General features: G+C 41.7%; 4 protein-coding genes across 5 annotated transcripts; all 4 read left to right on the top strand.

Annotated features, from left to right (window-relative positions):
* Nucleotides 1–9,401: 9,401 nt before the first annotated feature.
* Nucleotides 9,402–10,973, top strand: LOC129728845 (uncharacterized protein K02A2.6-like). Its single transcript, XM_055687311.1, has one exon. It carries the CDS (start codon nucleotides 9,402–9,404, stop codon nucleotides 10,971–10,973), a length of 1,572 nt encoding a protein of 523 aa, XP_055543286.1.
* Nucleotides 10,974–12,396: 1,423 nt separating this feature from the next.
* LOC129732968 (ATP-binding cassette sub-family F member 2) lies at nucleotides 12,397–17,728 on the top strand. Of its 2 annotated transcripts, none has more exons than XM_055694459.1 (4): nucleotides 12,397–12,531; nucleotides 13,320–13,455; nucleotides 13,511–15,090; nucleotides 15,146–17,728. In XM_055694459.1, the coding sequence occupies exons 2-4, from the start codon at nucleotides 13,332–13,334 to the stop codon at nucleotides 15,266–15,268; spliced, it is 1,827 nt and encodes a 608-aa protein (XP_055550434.1). In that variant the 5' UTR covers nucleotides 12,397–12,531; nucleotides 13,320–13,331; the 3' UTR covers nucleotides 15,269–17,728. The 2 variants fall into 2 exon arrangements, with proteins under 2 accessions (XP_055550434.1, XP_055550433.1); XM_055694458.1 differs by lacking the exon at nucleotides 12,397–12,531 and adding an exon at nucleotides 12,625–12,844.
* Nucleotides 17,729–18,363: 635 nt separating this feature from the next.
* LOC129728844 (uncharacterized protein K02A2.6-like) lies at nucleotides 18,364–19,860 on the top strand. The gene has a single exon (XM_055687310.1). It carries the CDS (start codon nucleotides 18,364–18,366, stop codon nucleotides 19,858–19,860), a length of 1,497 nt encoding a protein of 498 aa, XP_055543285.1.
* A 92-nt stretch (nucleotides 19,861–19,952) lies between these two features.
* On the top strand, nucleotides 19,953–21,686 carry LOC129728843 (uncharacterized protein K02A2.6-like). The gene has a single exon (XM_055687309.1). It carries the CDS (start codon nucleotides 19,953–19,955, stop codon nucleotides 21,684–21,686), a length of 1,734 nt encoding a protein of 577 aa, XP_055543284.1.
* The last annotated feature ends 621 nt before the right edge of the window (nucleotides 21,687–22,307 follow it).

Raw genomic sequence — 22,307 nt, 5'->3', positions numbered from 1 at the left:
AATGTTCTCAAAGGCTAACATCTCAACGTATGTGCAAAGGAGATAGCATATCCCCGCCACTTTTCATACACCTTTCATCTGACAGCTGATAGCTGATTGTTTTCAGTTCATCAGAAATTCCAAAACTGACGTAAGCGCATATTACGAACACGCATTATGGCGACCGTCATTATGGTGCGTAAAGCGCTGGATGAGGATGCCAGATAATTGTTTACGAACTAAGCACGTGCGGTAGTGGGGTTGAAACTGACAAATATTACGGTGCGCTTTGGGCAGCACGCCAGTTCAATACTGCGTAAAAATCGAGCGAATAAAGAAGACAGCATTTTTGACAGCAGTTAAGTTGGATCCAGGCAAAGATGGCTAGAACAAGTTTCCTAAAGCCTGTAGTACACTCTTTGTCTAATGGTCAAATATTTGACCTTAATGGTTAAATTTATTTGACCTTAATGGTTAAATTTATTTGACATCATGGTTAAATTTATTTGACCTCAATGGTTAAATTTATTTGACATCATGGTTGTTGTTTGCCCCATGTTAAAATTGGAGAGTGAAAAATAATTATCTTTGACCAAATTTTTATCTGTCAAAAAGTGACAAATATTTGACGCTCGGTCAAAGAGTGTACTACAGGCTTAACTCTAGCAGTATCCATCGGACACGATTGTCGCTGCGCGTGAACGAAAGTCGAACCGCAGTCTGCGGTCGAACTAATTTGATGATGACGGCAAGGTGGCGAAAGGTGAAGCAATTTTTTTTAATATCCTTGTATGGCTCTGCCATCTAATTTTCAATATCCTTGCACGATGGGGCCATCTTATTTTTAATATCTTTTACGGTGCTGTTATCTAGTTTTTTTTATTTCACTTTTATCTGGCGGATTATGCACGACAAAGTGGATTTGTTAATAACCAATTTTATGCGCATTCAAGTAATCAGATGGCAGCACTAACCGTTGCACATAGGAGTATTTCAGTCAAAAACCTGGCCAAAATACGAAAATACATAATTCACACACTTGAAATCATCTGAGTTGTTTACAAACTACAGTAATTATCATAACTTTGTTATTAATTAGAGCCTATGAATAAGTTACAAATTGTTGTACGAAAACTATAAATTTCCACTCATGTTATTATAACTTTAAAGTGATTCTTGTACGTAAATTTACGTTATGTGTTTCTCGATAAGTACCAGAAAGAAAATCTGCCCCATGCTCACCCATTCGTAACTACGACCAATGCGAAGTTGGGACATTCAGATTTGCTGAATTTTTGTTTTTAATCAATGAGTACATTCATCATGCCTTTGTAATACATCGATTGTAAAAATTTGATTAGTTTTTTCAAATTTTGTGAAAGCTTGCCGAGAAATACCCTATTCGGGTTGATTGCGCAATGCTATACATTCGATAATTAAAAAGCTCCTGATTCTGGAGGTAAAACTTGAAGAAACCCTCAAATGTCACCACAAAAGATCAAAACAATGATCTTCCAAGAAGCACACGATCTTAAGATGTCAACAGAATCGCTTCAAAAGTTAGTTTATATAAAATTGACAGCTTCGAAATATGACAAAATTGGTATAGCTTAACCATAATGTTGTAAAGTTGGTCTGAAGCTTCCCAAGTATGTCGTCCAAGCAAAACATTGATGGCAGTGATCGAAGCAAGAGACGCAAAACGCAAACGAGAAATGGTACCATTGGATAAGTTGAGTTACGCAGTTCCCATGACTCAATGATCTACAGGGAGCACTGCGGTTTCCAACATTATTAAGACCATATCAGACGATCCTTTGAAAGCAAGTGATTGAAAAGACGCTAGTAGCAGATAATAGATAGAAGTAGCAGATAATAGATATTATTGACAAAAAAATATTCACCAGAACAAGCTCTTACTATATTTGTACTTTTTAGAATTGCAGAGTAATATCAGAGAGAAGTTGATATATCGCTGATAGGTGATTAGATATTGATGAAATCTTGTTAATAATAAGTTTTTATGTCTAAATATGAAGCTTAACAGAGATAAAACCACGTTAAGACACATTTGCTATCTGAAAAGTCATTTAAATAATTTTGGCCAGGTTTTTGTTCTACGTACTCCTATGTGCGTTGTAAAGGTTGTAACCGTTGCCGGTCACAGCATAATGCAGTACGGTTGAGTTGGAAGCGATAAAATATTCTTACTATAAAATTTAGAATATAACACTTAAGTCCTGTAAATATTCACCTTGATTAGTGCTCAGTTGGGTTGTGTCTAAGGTAAGATCGCCAAAAGGTAGGCCACGCGTCGCACGTCCATGCGTCGATCCCTTAGATAGCCGAAATAATTTATATAAGGAAACCCGATTGAGATTACTTCACATGCAGGTTCAAAACGAACCTTTCTAGGAAAGTTGAAGGAAAGAGAAGGCAAAACTACGTGCGTAGGTCAAAACGAACCGAAAGAATTATTTAGCGAATTCCGAGTGATCCCGAAGGATTTTCGATTATGTACTGACGTACTTCCGGCAAGTAGTCAGGTCTCCTAGTTTATCTGAGGGCTAAAACTGTACGATCACTTCGTTCCAAACCGCCAAACATAGTGGAAGTGAATAGTTTCGCGTTAGGTCACTGCTTCAAGGTAAAAGCAGAGAGTGCTAGGGAAGTAGTTCATGAGCTAAAGTTTTTATATTTCTAGGAGTTAGATAGAACGTGCGAATAGTTAAGTGTGTGAAACCCGATTCGTGTGCATGCTAGGAGACAGAAAGGTAAGCACGTGCAAAGGCTAACGACCCGTAGCAAAGGCTAACGACCTCTCGGTGGCATATGCCATCCGACTTTCTCACCCTAGGAATCGGAGAAACCGCACGAGAGCACGTTCTCATCACGCTCACCGCTACCTCGCCGAGTCAGCACAGCGAGAATTCTCCGGATTGGCCCGAGAAACGATTCTGCTGGCCCGAATCAACCCTTTTCGGCCGGCACCTGCAGTTTAGTTGGCGGCAAATGCCGCAATCCCACTGGCGATAAGAGATCGCCCCCGCCATACATCTGTAACTAGGGAATACATCCAGCATCCCGGTTCAACAGCAGCCACAGCAACTGATCTTATGAGAGATTCGGTGAGTCCGTTCCATTCTCTTTTTTGAAGTGCCGACCCTAGAAGCCGCCACGTGGCGTATGTAGAGCCGATTGACGGCCATTTTGTAATTCCCGCTTGTGACGGGTAGAAGATAAACCGATCGAAATTTTCGAGCTCGAGTGACCCGATTGGTCACATGTAACCGCGATTACGGACGCCCCGTAACGCAATTGCGATCGCTCCCGGGAGATCAAGTTGATCCACCCTTGGCTCTCGGGAATAGAAAAGTCATGTAGTGAGATGGTCGTTATGCCTGCACCCACAGGGAGAGAGAGAGGGAGAGAGGAAGAGTAAAGTAAGTGTAGATAGTTAGAATCGCACACGACACCGACCGAGTAGAGAAAACGAAAACCTGAATGTGTAAATATAGGATTAGTTAAACCGATTGAAATTGTTCCTAATAAACCTAGCCCTTAAGATTATACAGGATTTTGAGCTTATGAAATGTTTCCCTAGTCACCTTAGTTCGTTCGCTCCGTTTTAGTTCGCAGCATGCGAAAGTCTCAGGCATGCATATGTTCGGTTCCTCTCAAGTTGGCGCTGTCTGGTGGCGGGTTTTGTAAGTTTCCCGTGATGATAAAAGCTTAAGTGATTCCTATATCGAGAATTATGTACGGTGAGGTTTGGGTTCGTTAAGTTTCTTTCCGAGTTGTGCACCTGTTTTGGCGGAAACTAGCTAGCGAGCTGAACCGATCTGAATTCTTTCTCCGAAGGGATTCAACTTGGACTTGCATAGAAAAGCAGTCTCATCCGGGCAACATTTATCTTGGCGGTAGTCTCCGTAAGGAGTGGCGCTTAAACTACTCGCTTAAGCATGATCGGTTCGCGACGGCTACAAGGTGTCATGGACAAAATGTATAAAAAACTGGAAGTCAGGTACCTTATTGTAGTCATCTTTGGCCTAGGTCAAAGCGAGATGAGCTGGTGGAATGAAGAAATTCGCTATGAGAAACAGCCAAATAAGCTCCGTCCAAGTGAGATTAACTGTTGCTGCACATAAAGACATAAGTGGTCACGTTCAAACATGGTTCAACCAACCCGGTGGCATCGACCTTGTTTCCTGAAACCGCCGTGAAAGATAGTGGCGCTTAGGGCATCCTAAACGGTGCGCTTCTATCACCTCCCTGACACGTTCGTAGCCTGTATTTTTGTATACGCGGGAATGAAATGGCATGTTACACTGCTGTGCTTCAAACTGCTCCAAACAGCGACATCGATAGATTAGGCACTGAACGGGAGTGAATTGTCAGATATCTTCTCTTTGCGGCCATTGTTGTTTGGGGTTGTCAAACTACCCCTCTACTGAGAGAGAGAGAGAGATAAGCGATTAAAAAACCGCCAATTTGGCAACTACACTGTAAAACATCGACACGTTAGGGCATCTTCAGCGGTGGTCCAAATCGTTGCTTTGTTCTATTTTTTTGGAACAAACTCAAATTCATTGCTGCACCGGTGGTGTAAATTTTGTTTTATACCAGATCTAAATTGAAAAAATTTGAAACTGGTATACGTTTTGATCTATTTTTGTCACTTTTTGGAACAAGCAATAGATCGTTCTAAAACGCTTTGTACGCTACCAATAGGTGGGTAAAATGTCATATTTTATTTGAATACCTAATTTTTAGCTATTTACATATAAGAATTTTGCATGAGTTAAGGATAAATAAAACAAAGATTTTTCATGATTATTCACAATTATTTTTTGTGGTTTTTCTGAAGAAGAAAATGAACATGTTTGTCGTTCTTGACTTCAAGGAAATTGACTAGCAAAAGGGAGAATTCTGGAAGACCATAACCGTAGGTTCAACTACTTGGTTTGCAACCATCAGCCACCAGGAAGCCAAATATGTTGGCTATTAGCTAATCGCCCTAATTGTAGTGGGACTAGAGGAGGCCTCAAGAGGCAAGAAAAATGTTCTTCGAAGACACTGCAGATGCAGCAGTGAATTTGAGTTTGTTCCAAAAAATAGAACAAAACAACGATTTGGACCACCGCTGAAGATGCCCTAAAGGGCATCTTCAGCGGTGGTCTATTTTTGAAACAGCTTTATACTAGATTTACACCAGCGAAACCTGAATAGAACTAGCTAATATAGACCAACTTTTCGTTCTCCGCACCGGTGTTGTATATCTTGTTGTTTTAAACCGCTGACATCCGTCACACTGTCAACAATTCAATACCCCATGCTATCAGTTAATGAGACTTGTTATAGTAAAAACACTCCACAAGACTTTATGGATTTTACGGTTTAACCCGAGCGTCAATGACATTTCTCAGGATGGATTGTTTTTTTTTTTGTTTTTAAATAGTTTATTTGACACGGCACGATACAATTTATGTTTAACTGAGCCAAGTACATTTTTTTTAAATTCTAAATTAGCAGGGAAAAGAGGGAGGCCTTTTCTTTATTCTCGCGGCCGACTACGAGCTAGTGGGGATTTAAGGTGAGAGGAGGGGAGTTACAATTTTGATTTTAACTATATTGAGTTATACGATTTATTCATTTGTACATGGATAAGCGGTGATGTTCTATTTGAGCAGTTTGGACTGAGGTGTCTGCGTGAACATGAAGATGCCGAGTCTTCGTTTGGGTGTCTCCAGCTTAGTGTATCATCTTCTTTCAGCGTGTAGCGGGAATGGTAATCTAACAAATAGATAGAAGAGTTTCATATTTTAATACCAGCGTGTTTTATGAACACGTATAGCTGTGTCATGTACTGGAGATCACCGCTTCCCAGAATGTCTCTAACGGGTACGTTCGGTTGTTTTCCTCGGGCCCGAAGGGAATCTATAAGCTCAGACCTAACACCACAGTATTCGGTACACGACCTAACAACATGCTCGATGACATGGTAGCCATCGCCACAAACGCAGTGATTACTGTCTACAAGCCCTATACGAAAGAGGATGGATTGGTATGATCTAAAATTTCTGCTACAAGTAGGGTTTCGGAGGATAGCGAAAAATATTTGATCGCGTAGATGTTCTTCTTCCGTTTTCGTCTCATCAATCTTTCAAAATCTTGCAGTTCTTCAAACTTGGTTTGGGTTTTGAGGATGTTGGGTGACATTGCGCAGCTCGATTCAAACGATTTTCGCTATTTTCGAGTAGGTGACATACTGCCAGTTATGCTTCAAGCTTAAAAGGAGCAGTCATTGTCATTTGTCCTGCGGCTCATCTAACCCGCAAAGTCGAAAAATACGAAAAACGAAACATAACGCCCCCCAGCGATCATTTAGTTTTGTTCGAGTTGCTCGAAACGAAATGCGCAATGTCACCCCAGCATTTTGAACGTTTTTAGTTCAGTGTCTTCGAGGAACATTTTTCTGGCCTCTTAAGTTCTCCTCCAGTCCCAATACAATTAAGGCGACAGTTATGGTCTTACAGAATTCCTCCTTTTACTGGTCGGTTTCCTTGATGCCAAAAACGACAAACCTGTTCATATTCTGCTTCAGAAAAGCCACAAAAATGAATTGTGAGGGCATCTTCAGCGGTGGTCTGTTTTTGAAACAGCATTATACTAGATTTACACCAGCGAAACCTGAATAGAACTAGCTAATATAGACCAACTTTTCGTTCTCCGCACCGGTGTTGTATATCTTGTTGTTTTAAACCGCTGACATCTGTCACACTGTCAACAATTCAATACCCCATGCTATCAGTTAATGAGACTTGTTATAGTAAAAACACTCAATATTTAACAAACGGGAATTCGATAATTTTTACGCACATTAAACGATTACTTTGGCAAGACACTTTATATCCACAAGACTTTATGGATTTTACGGTTTGACCCGAGCGTCAATGACATTTCTCAGGATGGATTGGTATGATCTAAAATTTCTGCTACAAGTAGGGTTTCGGAGGATAGTGAAAAATATTTGATCGCGTAGATGTTCATCTTCCGTTTTCGTCTCATCAATCTTTCAAAATCTTGCAGTTCTTCAAACTTGGTTTGGGTTTTGAGGATGTTGGGTGACATTGCGCAGCTCGATTCAAACGATTTTCGCTATTTTCGAGTAGGTGACATACTGCCAGTTATGCTTCAAGCTTAAAAGGAGCAGTCATTGTCATTTGTCCTGCGGCTCATCTAACCCGCAAAGTCGAAAAATACGAAAAACGAAACATAACGCCCCCCACCGATCATTTAGTTTTGTTCGAGTTGCTCGAAACGAAATGCGCAATGTCACCCCAGCATTTTGAACGTTTTTAGTTCAGTGTCTTCGAGGAACATTTTTCTGGCCTCTTAAGTTCTCCTCCAGTCCCAATACAATTAAGGCGACAGTTATGGTCTTTCAGAATTCCTCCTTTTTCTGGTCGGTTTCCTTGATGCCAAAAACGACAAACCTGTTCATATTCTGCTTCAGAAAAGCAAGTGTTGAAGTCATTGTCGACCAACATCAGCGAGTTCTGCTTTGATCCGGAGAACGGCACCACATTCGAAAAGTGGTTCGCTCGGTATACGGATCTTTTTGAAAGCGACGCACATAGTCTGGATGATGCAGCCAAGGTTCGACTCCTGCTCCGGAAGTTGTACACGTCTTTTCACAGCCGGTACGTAAATTACATCCTTCCGAACTTGCCGAAGGAAGTCACGTTTGCCGAAACCGTCAAGACGTTGGTCAAAATTTTCGGCAGGCAAACCTCCGTTTTCCACAAGCGCTATCAATGCCTACAACTCGTGAAATCGGAGGCAGATGACATCATCACCTACGGTGGCAAGGTCAACAGGGCGTGTGAAGAATTCGAATTCAAAGATTTGAAAATCGAGCAATTCAAGTGCTTGATGTTTGTTTGCGGTCTTAAGGCAACACGCGGACATCAGAGCGAGACTTCTTTCCCGCATCGAAGGTGAGACAGCAGAATCACCAGTGACCATTCAAACTCTGATCGACGAGTTTCAGCGGCTCGTCAATCTCAAGTCGGACACCACAATGATCGAGCAACCCTTTTGCTCAAAGCATTCGGTCCACAGCATCTCAGAGAAAAAACCGGTAATCAACAACGTCCACCGAAAACGGAAAGTAAGTCCATCCCTCGTACTCCCTGTTGGCAATGTGGACAAATGCACTATGTTCGCGACTGTCCATTTTCTGATCACCTTTGCAAAGTATGCAACCGCACTGGTCATAAGGAAAACTACTGCGGCTGTGCAAAAAAATCTTCAAACAACCCTTCCACTCAATCCCGAGAGAAGAAGCAATTCAAAAAGAAAGCCAGTTTCAGACCCGACAACAATGGAATTTTCGTGAACCATATCGCTAACAGCTCCAGAAAACGAAAATATGTGACAATCACCATCAACAATGTCGCTGTCTCGCTACAACTGGACTCTGTGGCAATGTGGCAACGATTGGGACGGCCGAAGCTGACACCATCATCGATTGAAGCATCCAACGCATCCGGTGGACTCCTCGCCCTCATCGGCGAATTTCATTGCGAAGTTACCCTTAACGGCATGGTTAAGTGTGGCCATTGTTTCGTGACGTCATCACTGGATCTCAACGTGCTCGGTATTGATTGGATCGATATGTTCAACCTATGGTCAGTTCCATTCGATACACTTTGCAGTAAAGTCGCTACAGTTCCTGGGTCGTGTTCTAAGGAAATCATATCGCAACTTCAAGCTAACCATCCGGCGGTTTTCGATAATTCACTGAGACACTGCACAAAGACAATGGTTAAGCTATTTCTCAAGCCTAACGCCAAACCCGTTTTTTGTTCAAAGCGCCCAGTTCCGTTCAACACCATTTCGCTGATCGATGAAGAATTGACACGTCTTCAGTCGCTGGGAATCATCACACCGATCGATTTCTCCGAGTGGGCTGCTCCGATAGTCGCAGTGCGCAAGCCGAACGGTAAAGTTCGCATATGTGCGGACTATTCCACTGGCCTCAACGATGCACTGGAAGCCAATCACTATCCTTTTCCAACTCCAGAAGAAATTTTCGCGCAGCTCAACGGAAGTGCCGTCTTCAGCATTATAGACCTCTCCGATGCGTATCTTCAGCTGGAAGTAGATGATGAAGCAAAGAAACTTCTCAGATGATGAAGCAAAGAAACTTCTCACCATACGCACCGGGGTCTCTTCAAATTCAACCGCCTTGCACCAGGGGTAAAATCAGCGCCTGGGACTTTCCAACGGCTTGTTGACACAATGATTGCTGACATTCCCGTGGTACGTTCGTTTTCTCGACGATGCTATCATCTTTGGACCAACCTGGGAGGCACACAAGGCCTCATTAGACATGCTTCTTCAACGTTTGGAGGAGTATGGGTTTCACGTCAAACTGGAGAAATGCCATTTTTTTTCAAACCGAAATCAAGTACTTGGGGCACATTATCGACAGCAAACGCATCCGTCCTGATCCAGAAAAGCTCCAAGTCATCGCTTCTATCCCGGCACCAACCAACGTTTCCGAGCTCCGTTTCTTCCTGGGAGCCGTTAACTTCTACGGCCGGTTTGTTCGTAACATCCATGAGCTTCGCCATCCTCTCGACAAACTACTCAAGAAGGATACGAAGTGGCAGTGGAATACCGATTGTCAACGGTCTTTTGAGCAATTCAAACAAGTTCTGCAGTCCGAACTGTTGCTGACGCATTACGATCCCGAATTACCAATCATCGTAGCGGCGGACGCTTCCAGCACGAGCATCGGTGCAGTGATCTTCCACGAATTTCCCAATGGACACTTGAAGGCAATTCAGCACGCATCGAGATCCCTCACCCAGGCAGAGCAAGCTTATGGACAGCCCGAAAAGGAAGCACTTGCGCTAACCTATGGCGTTACAAAGTTCCACAAGTACTTGTTGGGTCAACGATTCACTCTTCTCACTGACCACAAGCCATTGCTATCAATCTTTGGGTCAAAGAAGGGTATTCCATTGCATACCGCGAATCGACTCCAGCGGTGGGCGTTGATGCTACTCAACTACGACTTCGACATCCGTCACGTTTCCACCAACGACTTCGGTTGCGCAGATATGCTGTCTAGATTGATCGACCGTACCAAACAGCCCGAGGAAAATTACGTCGTAGCAGCGATTTGCCTAGAAGATGACATGGTGAGCATTGTTCGTGATGCGGTTGAACAAATACCAGTTTCTTTCGCAGCTATTCAAGCTGCAACGAAGACTGACAAGGCGCTGCAAATTGTGCTGCAGTACATTCGTGAAGGCTGGCCAACAGATACACGGTCAATCATGACTCCAGACGTTCGTACCTACTTCAGCAGACGAGAATCCCTTACTCATGTCAACGGTTGTATCCTATTTCACGACAGAATTGTCGTTCCGAGAAAGTTCCGCAGGCAAATCCTTAAGCAGTTTCATCGCGGACATCCTGGCATGGTTCGCATTGCACGAAGTTTTGTTTTCTGGCCAGGAATCGATAATGACATCGAAGAATTCGTCCGGAACTGTACTCCATGCTGCACTGCTGGGAAAGCACCTGTCAAAACAACTCTGGAATCTTGGCCCATTCCTGACAAGCCGTGGTCACGCATTCATGTGGACTATGCTGTACCTGTGGATGGCATTTGCTTTTTGGTGGTAGTTGATCCATACACCAAGTGGCCAGAAGTGTACGCGAATAAATCTACAACCAGCAGCGCTACAACGAAGATGCTATCGCAAGCGTTCGCAACGTTTGGTGTACCAGAAACCATCGTCTCGGATAACGGTACCCAATTCACTAGCCACGAGTTCCAAGTTTGCTGCGAAAAACAAGGTATTCGTCACATTCTCACTGCACCATACCATCCCCAGTCAAACGGATTGGCGGAAAGGTTTGTGGATACTTTGAAGCGTACCCTGCGAAAATTCGATCGGGAGGAGAGACTTTAGAGGAAGCATTACAAACATTTCTACAAGTCTACCGAACAACACCAACAGTTGACCTTGGTAACAAGTCTCCAGCAGAAATAATGTTCGGACGACCAATCCGGACTGTTTCATCGATGTTGCTACCACCTGATCAAGCCATTTCAACAGCACAAGCGGAAGCAGCACAACAAAATGAACAATTCAACAAGAAACAGTTCGTTCCCGGTGACTTAATGTATGCTCAAGTCCATCAAGGCAACTCTTGGCATTGGAAAGCCGCCACAGTCATTGAATGAATCGGAATAGTTAATTACAACGTATTTCTGCAAGATCGACAACGACTAATAAGTTCGCACATTGATCAATTGAAACCACGTTCCGTGGAGGTGGTTCTAAATGCAACTACAAGTTATGATCCATTGTCCATATTCGTCGATGGATTTGGATTAGACATACCAGCTGTTCAAGCTGTGGAACCAAATTTAGCACCTGAAGATGAAACTGATGGGTCACATTACTTCTCAGATGACAGCAATGAAGAAGATGATCCACCGCAGCCAGATCCAGTTTCAATTCCGGTTTCAACGCCTGTAAGACCCAAGCGAAACATTCAGTTGCCAGCAAGGTTCCGGCCGTACTGGATGGCTTAAGGGGGGAGATGTTCCATTCCAATCAATTGCAGCAATCACTAACTGTGGTTGAGAGAAAAATAATTTCATTCCTATTGTAACCGTCAAACTAGAATAAAGCAACTCAATCAACTCTCAAGTTTTCACTACGAGTATTTTTGGAATACACTACAGTTACCAACATCACTGGCACTAGCACCCGAAAAATGATCAGTTTACCCTTCTCTTATGTTGATTCGGGCAAACCGGCTAAATGTTGACTGCAATTATTGATAGCATATCAGACAGTTTTGAACAATTTCTTAAGGTCATCACATGTTATGTGATATTCTAAGTGATATTCAGAACATTAATTGTTTCCCAAAACAAAGTGAAGCTAACTGTGACAGCAGAGTGAGTAGTTTTGGGATAAACGGTACAAAACTAGATATTCGTAACGCTTGAAGGCAACCATACCATTCCCTTGGTTCACAACAACTTCACCGCTCGTCTCTCCCTCTGAGTATTTCTACCAAAAACTGTTTTTCCTGGCCACGCTGCATTGCTGTTATTCATCCTGTCACTGTGTTACTGTCAGTGTCATCCAGGGATACCAGATGTGCAGATTTGTCTGCAAAACGCAGATTTTTATTGGTTCGCAGATTTTCCATAGTTTCTGCAGATTTCTATCAGAGTCTCCTTATATTTGCGCAGGTTTTCTCAAAATGTGTGCAGATTTTTGCAGACTGTTGCCTACGCGAGCGAATTTTTTTTTCGAATCACAAATAGATTTCAAGCAGATTTTTCCGGGTTTTCGAGCAGTTGCAGACATTTTTCAAAAATATATGGCATCTCTGGTGTCATCTAACATGTGAGTGTTGTTGAAGCTTTTTTCAAACACCTTCTTGATTTTGGTTTCTCGTCACTTCGCAAGTCTTTTCATCACGTCTAGCAAGGAGAGGAGATTACAGGTTTGGAAATCATATTTTATTTTTAAATTTTAATAAATCATTATGCTTTCTAAACGAAGAAAATATTTTAAGTAATCTCTAAGAGTACAATATACCTGAAATTAATTTATTTAAGTGATAAACTGTAACGTGAACTCAGTTTTAAGAAATAAAATCAGAGGCGACAGATTTTCATTGTTACTTTGTGAAATGCATTTAACATGCATCATTTCCGATCGAGGAAAAAAATCTACGTCATTACGTGCTGCATGTTGCAGCTTATAATATACCTGCGGAGAAAGCATATACGAAACAGCTGCTTGAACATCCATTGGTATGGGTTTTATTTTTCCTAAGAGCATTTGTTAGCTGTCAGATTTTAAAGAACATTTGAGAAGACTTCCGGTAACTTTTTTATAAACATGCTTTTCAACATATTCGGTTAAATTCACCATGAGAAATTATCGCTCTTTATGATAAAACCTTGAATTCCCATATTTATGATTGCGGAGCGTGAATACAGTACGCTATCAAGGTCAATTAGCACAGAAATATGACAATACCCAAATTTTTAAATAATATGCAAAAATACCGTTTGTTTATTCAGTTTCACATTAGTTCAGTGTATCACATCAATAAAAAAATATATCAATACATTTGAATACATTCGGTCGTTAAATAAAGAATATTTCTTTGATATTAATAAAGTGCATATTTGAACATTGCATCTTGAATAAATTTGCTATTTGGTCCAGAACAAAAATTACATATTACGTCCAGCAAACATGTAATTTGTTGATTATTTTCAGCATCCATCAACTATGGCACCCGATAAAAAACAAAAAGGACGCAACAAGAAAATTACCTTGATTCAAAGTTCCAAGAAAGATGAAAAATTTTCGGCAAATGGAACCACCAATGGATCGGCAGAAATGACCGAAGAAGGTATATTAAAAATTGTTTGAAATTTCGTGTTTTAATTTATCATGGGTGCTTTTAGAGGCACTTTGTGCCAAACTAGATGAAGAGGCAAGAATCAACGCAGAAGCAAGAGCTTGCACCGGATCACTTGCTGTGCATCCACGCTCAAGAGATATCAAATTTGCAAACTTTTCTATTACGTTCTTTGGTTCGGAGATGCTTCAGGATACAATGTTGGAGCTGAACTGTGGCCGTCGCTACGGTTTATTAGGCTCAAATGGATGCGGTAAATCATCTCTTCTAGCAGTGCTAGGCAACCGTGAAGTTCCCATTCCAGAGCACATCGATATTTTCCATCTTACCCGTGAGATTCCAGCCAGTTCTAAAAGTGCCCTTCAGTGCGTTATGGAAGTGGATGAAGAACGTATCAAGTTGGAGAAAATGGCAGACGAACTTGTAGAACTAGAAGACGATGAGTCCCAGGAGAGATTAATGGATATTTATGACCGTCTAGACGAGATATCAGCGGATGTAGCCGAAGCTAAAGCTTCACGTATCCTCCACGGTCTGGGTTTTACAAAAGAAATGCAGCAAAAAGCTGCCAAAGATTTTTCTGGAGGATGGCGTATGCGAATTGCTCTTGCTAGAGCTTTATTTGTGAAACCTCATCTGCTTTTACTAGATGAACCAACAAATCATCTCGACCTGGACGCATGTGTATGGCTAGAAGAAGAGTTGAAAACATACAAACGCATTCTTGTTATCATTTCACATTCGCAGGATTTTTTGAACGGTGTTTGCACGAATATCATCCATATGACCCAAAAACGCCTAAAATATTACACTGGAAATTATGAACAGTTTGTTAAAACTCGAATGGAACTGTTGGAAAATCAAATGAAGCAATATAATTGGGAACAGGATCAGATCGCACATATGAAAAATTATATTGCGCGATTTGGTCACGGTTCTGCAAAATTAGCTCGTCAAGCGCAGTCAAAAGAAAAAACTCTTGCTAAAATGGTAGCCCAAGGTCTAACCGAAAAAGCTATTGATGAAAAACAATTGAACTTCTATTTTCCTTCATGCGGTACAATTCCTCCTCCGGTGATTATGGTACAAAACGTTAGCTTCCGATATAACGATAAAACACCATACATTTACAAAAATCTGGAGTTTGGAATCGATCTAGATACTAGACTTGCATTAGTTGGGCCAAACGGTGCAGGAAAAAGTACATTATTGAAGCTATTATATGGAGACCTAGTGCCTACTTCAGGAATGATTCGTAAAAATTCTCATCTCCGCATTGCTCGCTATCACCAGCACTTACACGAATTACTTGATATGGATATGAGCCCTTTGGATTACATGTTAAAATCGTTTCCAGAAGTTGTTGAACGAGAGGAAATGCGCAAAATTATAGGTCGGTATGGTTTAACCGGAAGACAGCAAGTTTGTCCAATTCGACAGCTTTCCGACGGTCAAAGGTGTCGTGTTGTTTTTGCTTATCTAGCCTGGAAAAAACCTCATTTGTTGCTTCTGGATGAACCTACAAATCATTTGGATATGGAAACAATCGATGCTCTAGCTGACGCTATTAACGACTTTGAAGGAGGATTAGTACTTGTCAGTCACGATTTCCGACTGATAAATCAGGTTCGTCATATAGGTAGTAAATTGTTTCATTCTTTTCATAACTTGCTTTCCTCAGGTGGCGAATGAAATTTGGATCTGTGAAAATGGAACTGTCACTAAATGGAATGGCAACATCCTAGATTACAAGGAGCATCTGAAGAATAATATAGCAAGAGAGGCGAAGAACTCAGAAAAATAGGAAAAATTTACAATAATCGAATACCAACCAAATTAATTCAATTAAACAGTATAACAAAGTCCCATATAACATAGCGCCTTTCTACAAACAGAAATTATATAGACAAAATAATAACAACACATAAGCATCATGCTACAACATGAACTTTCAACGCCGTTTCAATTCTTAGTTCAGAAGGATTTGAATTGTTTTTTTCTTCTGATTCGCTGGCAAATGTTCAGTTTTCTAATAATAGAATATATTTTTGATAAGACAGACAAATTTTAGAGTGGTAAAGAAGAAAATACAGCTGAAACAACAGGATGCGCTTGAAAAGGAAAATTCACGTACACTAGCTCGAATCTAATCTCGGCCACGTGCAACAGTAGATTAGCACAAGCACGCGCAGCAAGTTCTACGAACTTCAACTTTTGTCGGGAATATATCAGAATAAAATTATACATAAAATATTCTTGTTCTTGAATACAAAAAAAATATCGCCTTTCGATTTAGTAAAGTTAGTATTTCAACATATGGCAACCGAATCAAAAAAACGAGAATATCGTATCGAACTGCAGCAGGAAGTATTTATTTAGATACGCCCAATCGCAGTCACCCACATTATAGTTATGATTAATTTGAAGGCAAACAACTTAAACGGTTGAAAGTAATTCGATATGAATAAAATTGCATTAAACATGAGTGCATACAAGCTTTGAATTTTATTGAAAGTTCGATGCCAAATTTTTACAAGCGGTAAAATTAATTTGATATTGAATTCTCCTAATGGCATCATTGACAAATTTTTGTAGATCTGTTCTGTTGTATATAATTCACCACAACGATCAGTATTTTAATTTTTTGCTACACTCCCACTCAGAATCCATTAAAATAAAACCAGTTACACAAATTGAAAATCTCAGAATTATTGGAAGAAAAATATTCAATGTTTTAATAGCTTATATGTTCTGTTCAGGAAATCAAGTTTCGTCTACTACAATAAAAATAATTACTAGAATAATCTTCGTTATATGGAAAATTTTAAACTTTGTTAGGGATTACGAAGCTGCTATTTGTTTAGTTTTTTTGCATGAGAGAACAAAGGAAAGAAATATTTTTGCTTTTGTCAACACGCATATTCTGATATTCTTCGTGAGTGTGAGCATAAAACGTGCCTAACAACTAGTTTAGGATATAGTCTCGACTAGATGGGTTACCGTTAAACCATATGGATTAACATCAGTTTATGGTTATTGATTATGCGGGAAGCCTTTACCGCAGGTTTAAATTTCTATTGGAAGACATGTCTTCTAATCTGGCAGCGATGCTCTCTGCTTACACACCTAAATATCTCTTCATGGTTCAGTAAAATACTTTGCTGAAAGCATATCAGCAAACCGCTCGTTTGCTGGTTAACAGCATTCTTTCCAAAATGTTGCTGTAATTCAGTTCCAAAATTTGCTGAATTACAAACAGCAATTTTATTTCTACTGTAAACCAGTATTAAATTGATTGATTTACTGAAAACCAGTAACCAATTTAATGATTCACGAAAATACAGCAAAACTATTTGCTGAACACAAAGCAATAAATGAATGTCTGCTGGAAATCAGCGAGGAAATCGACGCGTCAAAAATTTTTACGTCACGCTGTCATTAGTAAAATCCGCCAAACTGCTGCGAAACTCATACGAGATTACTGCTAAGTTACTGATGGCCGGTACGGGACCATAGCTAAATTACTGTTGAGCCAGTTTAAACGTGAAAGTAAATATGAAAAATACACATGTATAGTTCAACAGTAATTTGGTTATGATGCTGTGGCTGTGGGTGGGTAAAAGGTGGCGGTTGAGGCTGAGGGAAACATGGTTCCTTTACTCTAACTGGTTCACCAGCGGAATATACTTTGCTTTGCTGAATATACAGCAAAATTACCTTGCTGATTATTCAGTAAATTGAATTCAAGTTTGCTGAAGTTACAGTTAAGTGTTGTTAGTTGAATGAAATTCTGTATTAAAAAAAAATCTGTATTAAAAATCTGCATCGAACATGGAAAAATTCATTTCATTAATCTTTAAAATTGAGATTATTAGCTAAGGGGCATGCAATTTCTGGTTTCTACTATGTATTAAAAGTATGCGTTCTAAACAAGCAGGAGAGTGTGGATTTATTTGAAAAATGATCGAATGATCTGTAATGGAAAATTGAAATTACCATCTCGCCTTATGGTGTTCAACAGCTCAGACCAAGTTAAGTCATTTGTTTCTGTTGGAGACGACTGTAGCTGTCGGAGTGCCCCCCATTTGTGAGTGCACTCCCCACGACGCTGAGCTCTCGAAAGACAGTTTCTGTCACTACGACGATGCTGGTAGGCGCGTATATGAGGAGAAGAACAATGGTCATTGTTAGTTGTTGGCTTCCGTTTTAAGCAGTCGTCGAGTCACGATATTTTAGTAATAAATGTTGATTTTAATTTGTTTAATCCGCGTTTGACATACCGTATTGTGAAGGCCCCAACGGAGGACTCCAAAGTGGCGACGATCGTGTCGGTTTTGTTAACGGTTTTCGCGAGATAACTTGGTTTCTTGAAAGATAACCAACAATTCCGTCACCCACGCGTGAAAGACGGAGAGTATGGAAGACGACCAACCGCATTACCACGATGCGGACCACCAACGGACCCAGCAGCAGCAGAGCGGTCCTGCGGGACATTTTGATCAGTCGGCTTCCCATCAACAGCAAGCACCACTTTCGTCAGATAACCTCCTCGCACAGATGATGCACATGATGCAGCAGCAACAGTTGCAGTACCAGCAGCAGTTGAATCAGCTTCTTCTCCGACAATAGCAGAATGAACAGCGGTCAGAAGAACGATTCCTTCAGAGCGAAGAACGACAACAAGCATTATTCCATAATATAGCGTCATCAATCAACGTGCCAGTTCCACCTAACCCCGAACAAATTTTGGATTCTCTTGCGGGAATTATTAAAGAGTTCCACTATGAGGCAGAAAGTAATTTAACATTCGCAGGTTGGTATTCGCGGTATGACGACCTATTTGAAAAGGATGCTTCTCGTTTAGATGACGAGGCCAAGGTACGTCTACTTTTACGGAAAATGGGTGCCATTGAACACGAGAGGTATGTCAGCTTCATACTTCCGAAGCTACCAAAAGATTTTAGTTTCGGCCAAACGGTAGAAAAACTAAAGGGACTTTTTGGCGCCAAAGAATCTGTTATCAGCCGACGGTATAGATGTCTCCAAGTTTCCAAAAACCCAACGGAGGACCACATTGCCTTCGCTTGCCGGGTGAATAAATCCTGTGTCCAATTCGAACTAGGAAAGCTCACCGAAGAAGAGTTTAAGTGCCTGATATATGTGTGTGGGCTTAAATCTGAAAGTGATGCCGAATTACGAACCAGACTTCTTTCCAAAATCGAAGAACGAGACAACGTTACTCTCGAGCAGTTATCGGAGGAAAGTCAAAGATTGGTCAACTTGCGACATGATAATGCAATGATTGAGTGTACTTCTAATTTCGGTCATGTGAATGCAGTGAAGCAATTCAATGGGCGACGTTTTAGGAAATCAGGATATGTAGCAGCCAAAACCGATGCAAGTGAAAACAAAAACAAGCCAAAATCGCCGTGTTGGTTTTGTGGTTCGTTACATTATGCTCGAGATTGTACCTTCAGAAGCCATAAGTGTTCCGATTGTGGTCAAATGGGACACCGAGAGTATTGTTCTAGTGCCAAGAAGTCGCGAGGAGCAGCAAGAAAGCGAGGGAAATATTCGGTGACCAGCAAAGTGGTTACAGTAAATTTATGCAGTGTGGAAAGTCGAAGAAGATTTGTTTCTGTTTCATTCCCTGGAGGTGAAATACAATTGCAGCTTGATACAGCGTCCGACATAACAGTGATCAGCCAGAAGATTTGGCAGAAGATTGGAAGTCCAGTGTTGGTTCCAGCTACAGTGAAAGCAAAGACAGCTTCGGGAAGTGTTTTGACACTCATAGGTGAATTTTGTTGTGACATTAGCATTCCGAAGAAAACAAAACAAGCAGTGATTCGAGTAACTGATAAACAATTACAACTCCTCGGATCTGATTTAGTAGACAGTTTTGATTTATGGTCCATACCGATGGACACATTTTGCAGTCAGGTATCTCGTGTGTCTGTGTCTACTGACTCCCTCAAGAAAACATTCCCGAAGGTGTTCAGTGATGAACTTGGCTTGTGTAATAAAACTAAAATAAAATTGGAACTAAAAGACCAGTGCAAACCAGTTTTCTGCCCAAAACGCCCAGTGGCGTATGCGATACAAGATGCCGTAAATCAGGAACTCGATCGTTTAGAGCGACTGAAAATTATTACGCCGGTGGATTATTCAGAATGGGCCGCACCGATAGTTGTAGTACGTAAAGCGAACGGATCGATTAGAATTTTCGGAGATTATTCGACGGGTTTAAATTGCTCCTTGCAGCCTCATCAGTACCCGCTTCCTCTCCCGGAGGATATTTTTGCCAAACTTGCTAACTGTACAGTATTCAGTCAGATTGATCTCTCCGATGCGTTTCTGCAAGTGGAGGTTGATGAGCAAGCCGTGGGTTATTAACTGTGAATACCTACCGTGGATTGTACCACTACAATCGTCTTCCGCCGGAGGTAAAAATCGCTCCAGGAGCTTTCCAGCAACTCATCGACACAATGCTCGGCGGACTCAAGGGAACATCCTGTTACATGGACGATGTCGTAGTTGGTGGTGCAACCGAACAAGAGTACGACCGTAACCTGGAAGCGGTTTTACGGCGCATCGAAGATTTTGGTTTTACATTAAGAGCGGAAAAATGTTCATTGCGCCAACGTCAGATTTCGTATTTGGGCCATGTCATCGACCATCAAGGGTTGCGCCCAGATCCAGCGAAGATCGAAGCGATCACAAAGCTTTCGCCTCCCACTGACGTCACAGAAGTTCGCGCTTTCCTTGGCGCCATCAATTATTATGGCAAGTTTGTACCGAGAATGCGCATGTTGCGCTTTCCGCTTGATAATCTGCTCAAGTCAGAATCAAAGTTTGAGTGGAACAAGAAGTGTCAGCAAGCATTTGACAGTTTTAAGTGTATACTCTCATCAGACTTGCTGCTTACCCACTACAATCCGAAGTTAGACATCATTGTAGCAGCTGACGCTTCATCAATTGGTCTCGGAGCAACCATCAGTCATCGATTTCCGGATGGCTCAATAAAAGTGGTCCAGCATGCATCAAGAGCACTCACCAAAGCTGAACAAAACTACAGTCAGCCGGATCGTGAGGGTCTGGCCATAATCTTTGCTGTCACCAAATTTCACAAAATGCTGTTCGGTCGGCGCTTTCGTCTACAAACTGACCACGCTCCACTGCTTCGAATCTTTGGCTCTAAAAAAGGAATTCCCGTTTACACCGCTAACCGACTGCAACGATTCGCTCTGACCCTACTACTGTATGAGTTCGACATTGAGTACGTGGCGACCGAAAAGTTCGGCAATGCTGATATCTTGTCGCGTCTCATCAATCACCATGTAAAACCAGAGGAAGATTATGTGATAGCCAGCATCTGTCTCGAGGACGATATTAGGTCTGTAGCTTCATGTTCAGTTAACGTTCTTCCTCTCAGTTTCAGAGTCGTCGCGCAGGGTACGCAATCCGATCCACTTCTTCGCAAGGTTTTTCGGTATGTTAGAGATGGTTGGCCACAAACGCAATCCATCGAGCCGGAACTCAAGCGATTCCAAGCTAGACAAGACTCGCTCACTTTAGTGGATGGTTGTATCCTGTTCGGAGAACGACTCGTAATCCCAATGCAATACCGGAAACGATGTTTGAAACAGTTACATTATGGTCACCCTGGAATTCAAAGGATGAAAGCACTCTCCAGAAGCTATGTGTACTGGCCTTCGCTCGACGAAGAAGTAAGCGCCTTCGTCAAGACTTGTCAGCATTGTGCGTCAGTCGCACGGTCTCCTCCTCGCGCAGAACCGGTTCCTTGGCCTAAAGCAACTGGACCATGGCGACGTGTGCATGTTGATTTTGCTGGTCCAGTCGATGGTGAATACTATCTTATCGCCGTCGACAGTTTCTCTAAATGGCCTGAGGTGGTACAAACTCGGCGTATCACTTCTCACGCAACAATTAGTATTCTGCGAGGAATATTTGCTCGCTTGGGAATGCCCGAAATCTTAGTGTCAGATAACGGAACTCAGTTCTCCAGCGCTGAATTTGCTAACTTTTGCATGGCAAACGGAATCAAACACATAACAACAGCCCCATTTCATCCACAGTCAAATGGGCAAGCTGAGTTTTGTGGATACGTTCAAACGCACCGTCAAAAAAATTCAAGAGGGAAGAGGAACCATCGAAGAAGCCTTGGACATTTTCTTGCTTACGTACCGAAGTACGCCTAGCCGCTCCTTGCCAGAAAATAAATCCCCGTCTGAGGTTATGTTTGGTCGGCAAATCAGAACGTGTCTCGAGTTACTCCGTCCGCCAGCTATTCATGAGCCAGATTCTGTGCAGAGCCAGGCAAACAAACAAGGTTTTTTAGCAAAGACGATCTAGTTTATGCCAAAGTATACACACGAAACAGTTGGAAATGGGCTCCTGGTATTGTATTACAACGCCTGGGTGATGTTATGTACAATGTGTGGGTGGAAGACCGTCGAATGCTGCGTTCACACATTAATCAGTTGCGAAGTCGAACCGCAGCTGATTTAGTCTCAAATCAGTCGGCTAATATTTTGAACAAGAAACTACCGTTGGAGATACTGCTTGAAGCCTAGACTTTGCCTAAACCTAGTCCAACTCCCCAAGGTTCGCTTCCAACTCCGGCAATGCCATCACCATCTGAAACATTGCCATCGTCATCTGAAATATTGCAAGCCTCTACACCAAAACAGTCATCATCCACTCCACGGCGTGAAGAGCCGCACAGTCATGTATTAACACCATTGTCACCTGTTCAGTCCCCAACAATGTCAACGTCTACATCATCCGCTTCAACCGAATTCGAATCAGCAGTTGAGGCA

The sequence above is a fragment of the Wyeomyia smithii genome, chromosome 3, assembly GCF_029784165.1.
Source record: "Wyeomyia smithii strain HCP4-BCI-WySm-NY-G18 chromosome 3, ASM2978416v1, whole genome shotgun sequence".
Classification (NCBI taxonomy): domain Eukaryota; kingdom Metazoa; phylum Arthropoda; class Insecta; order Diptera; family Culicidae; genus Wyeomyia; species Wyeomyia smithii.
The sequence above is the reverse complement of the archived record's forward strand: the minus strand, read 5'-3'. Positions and strand labels throughout refer to the sequence as shown.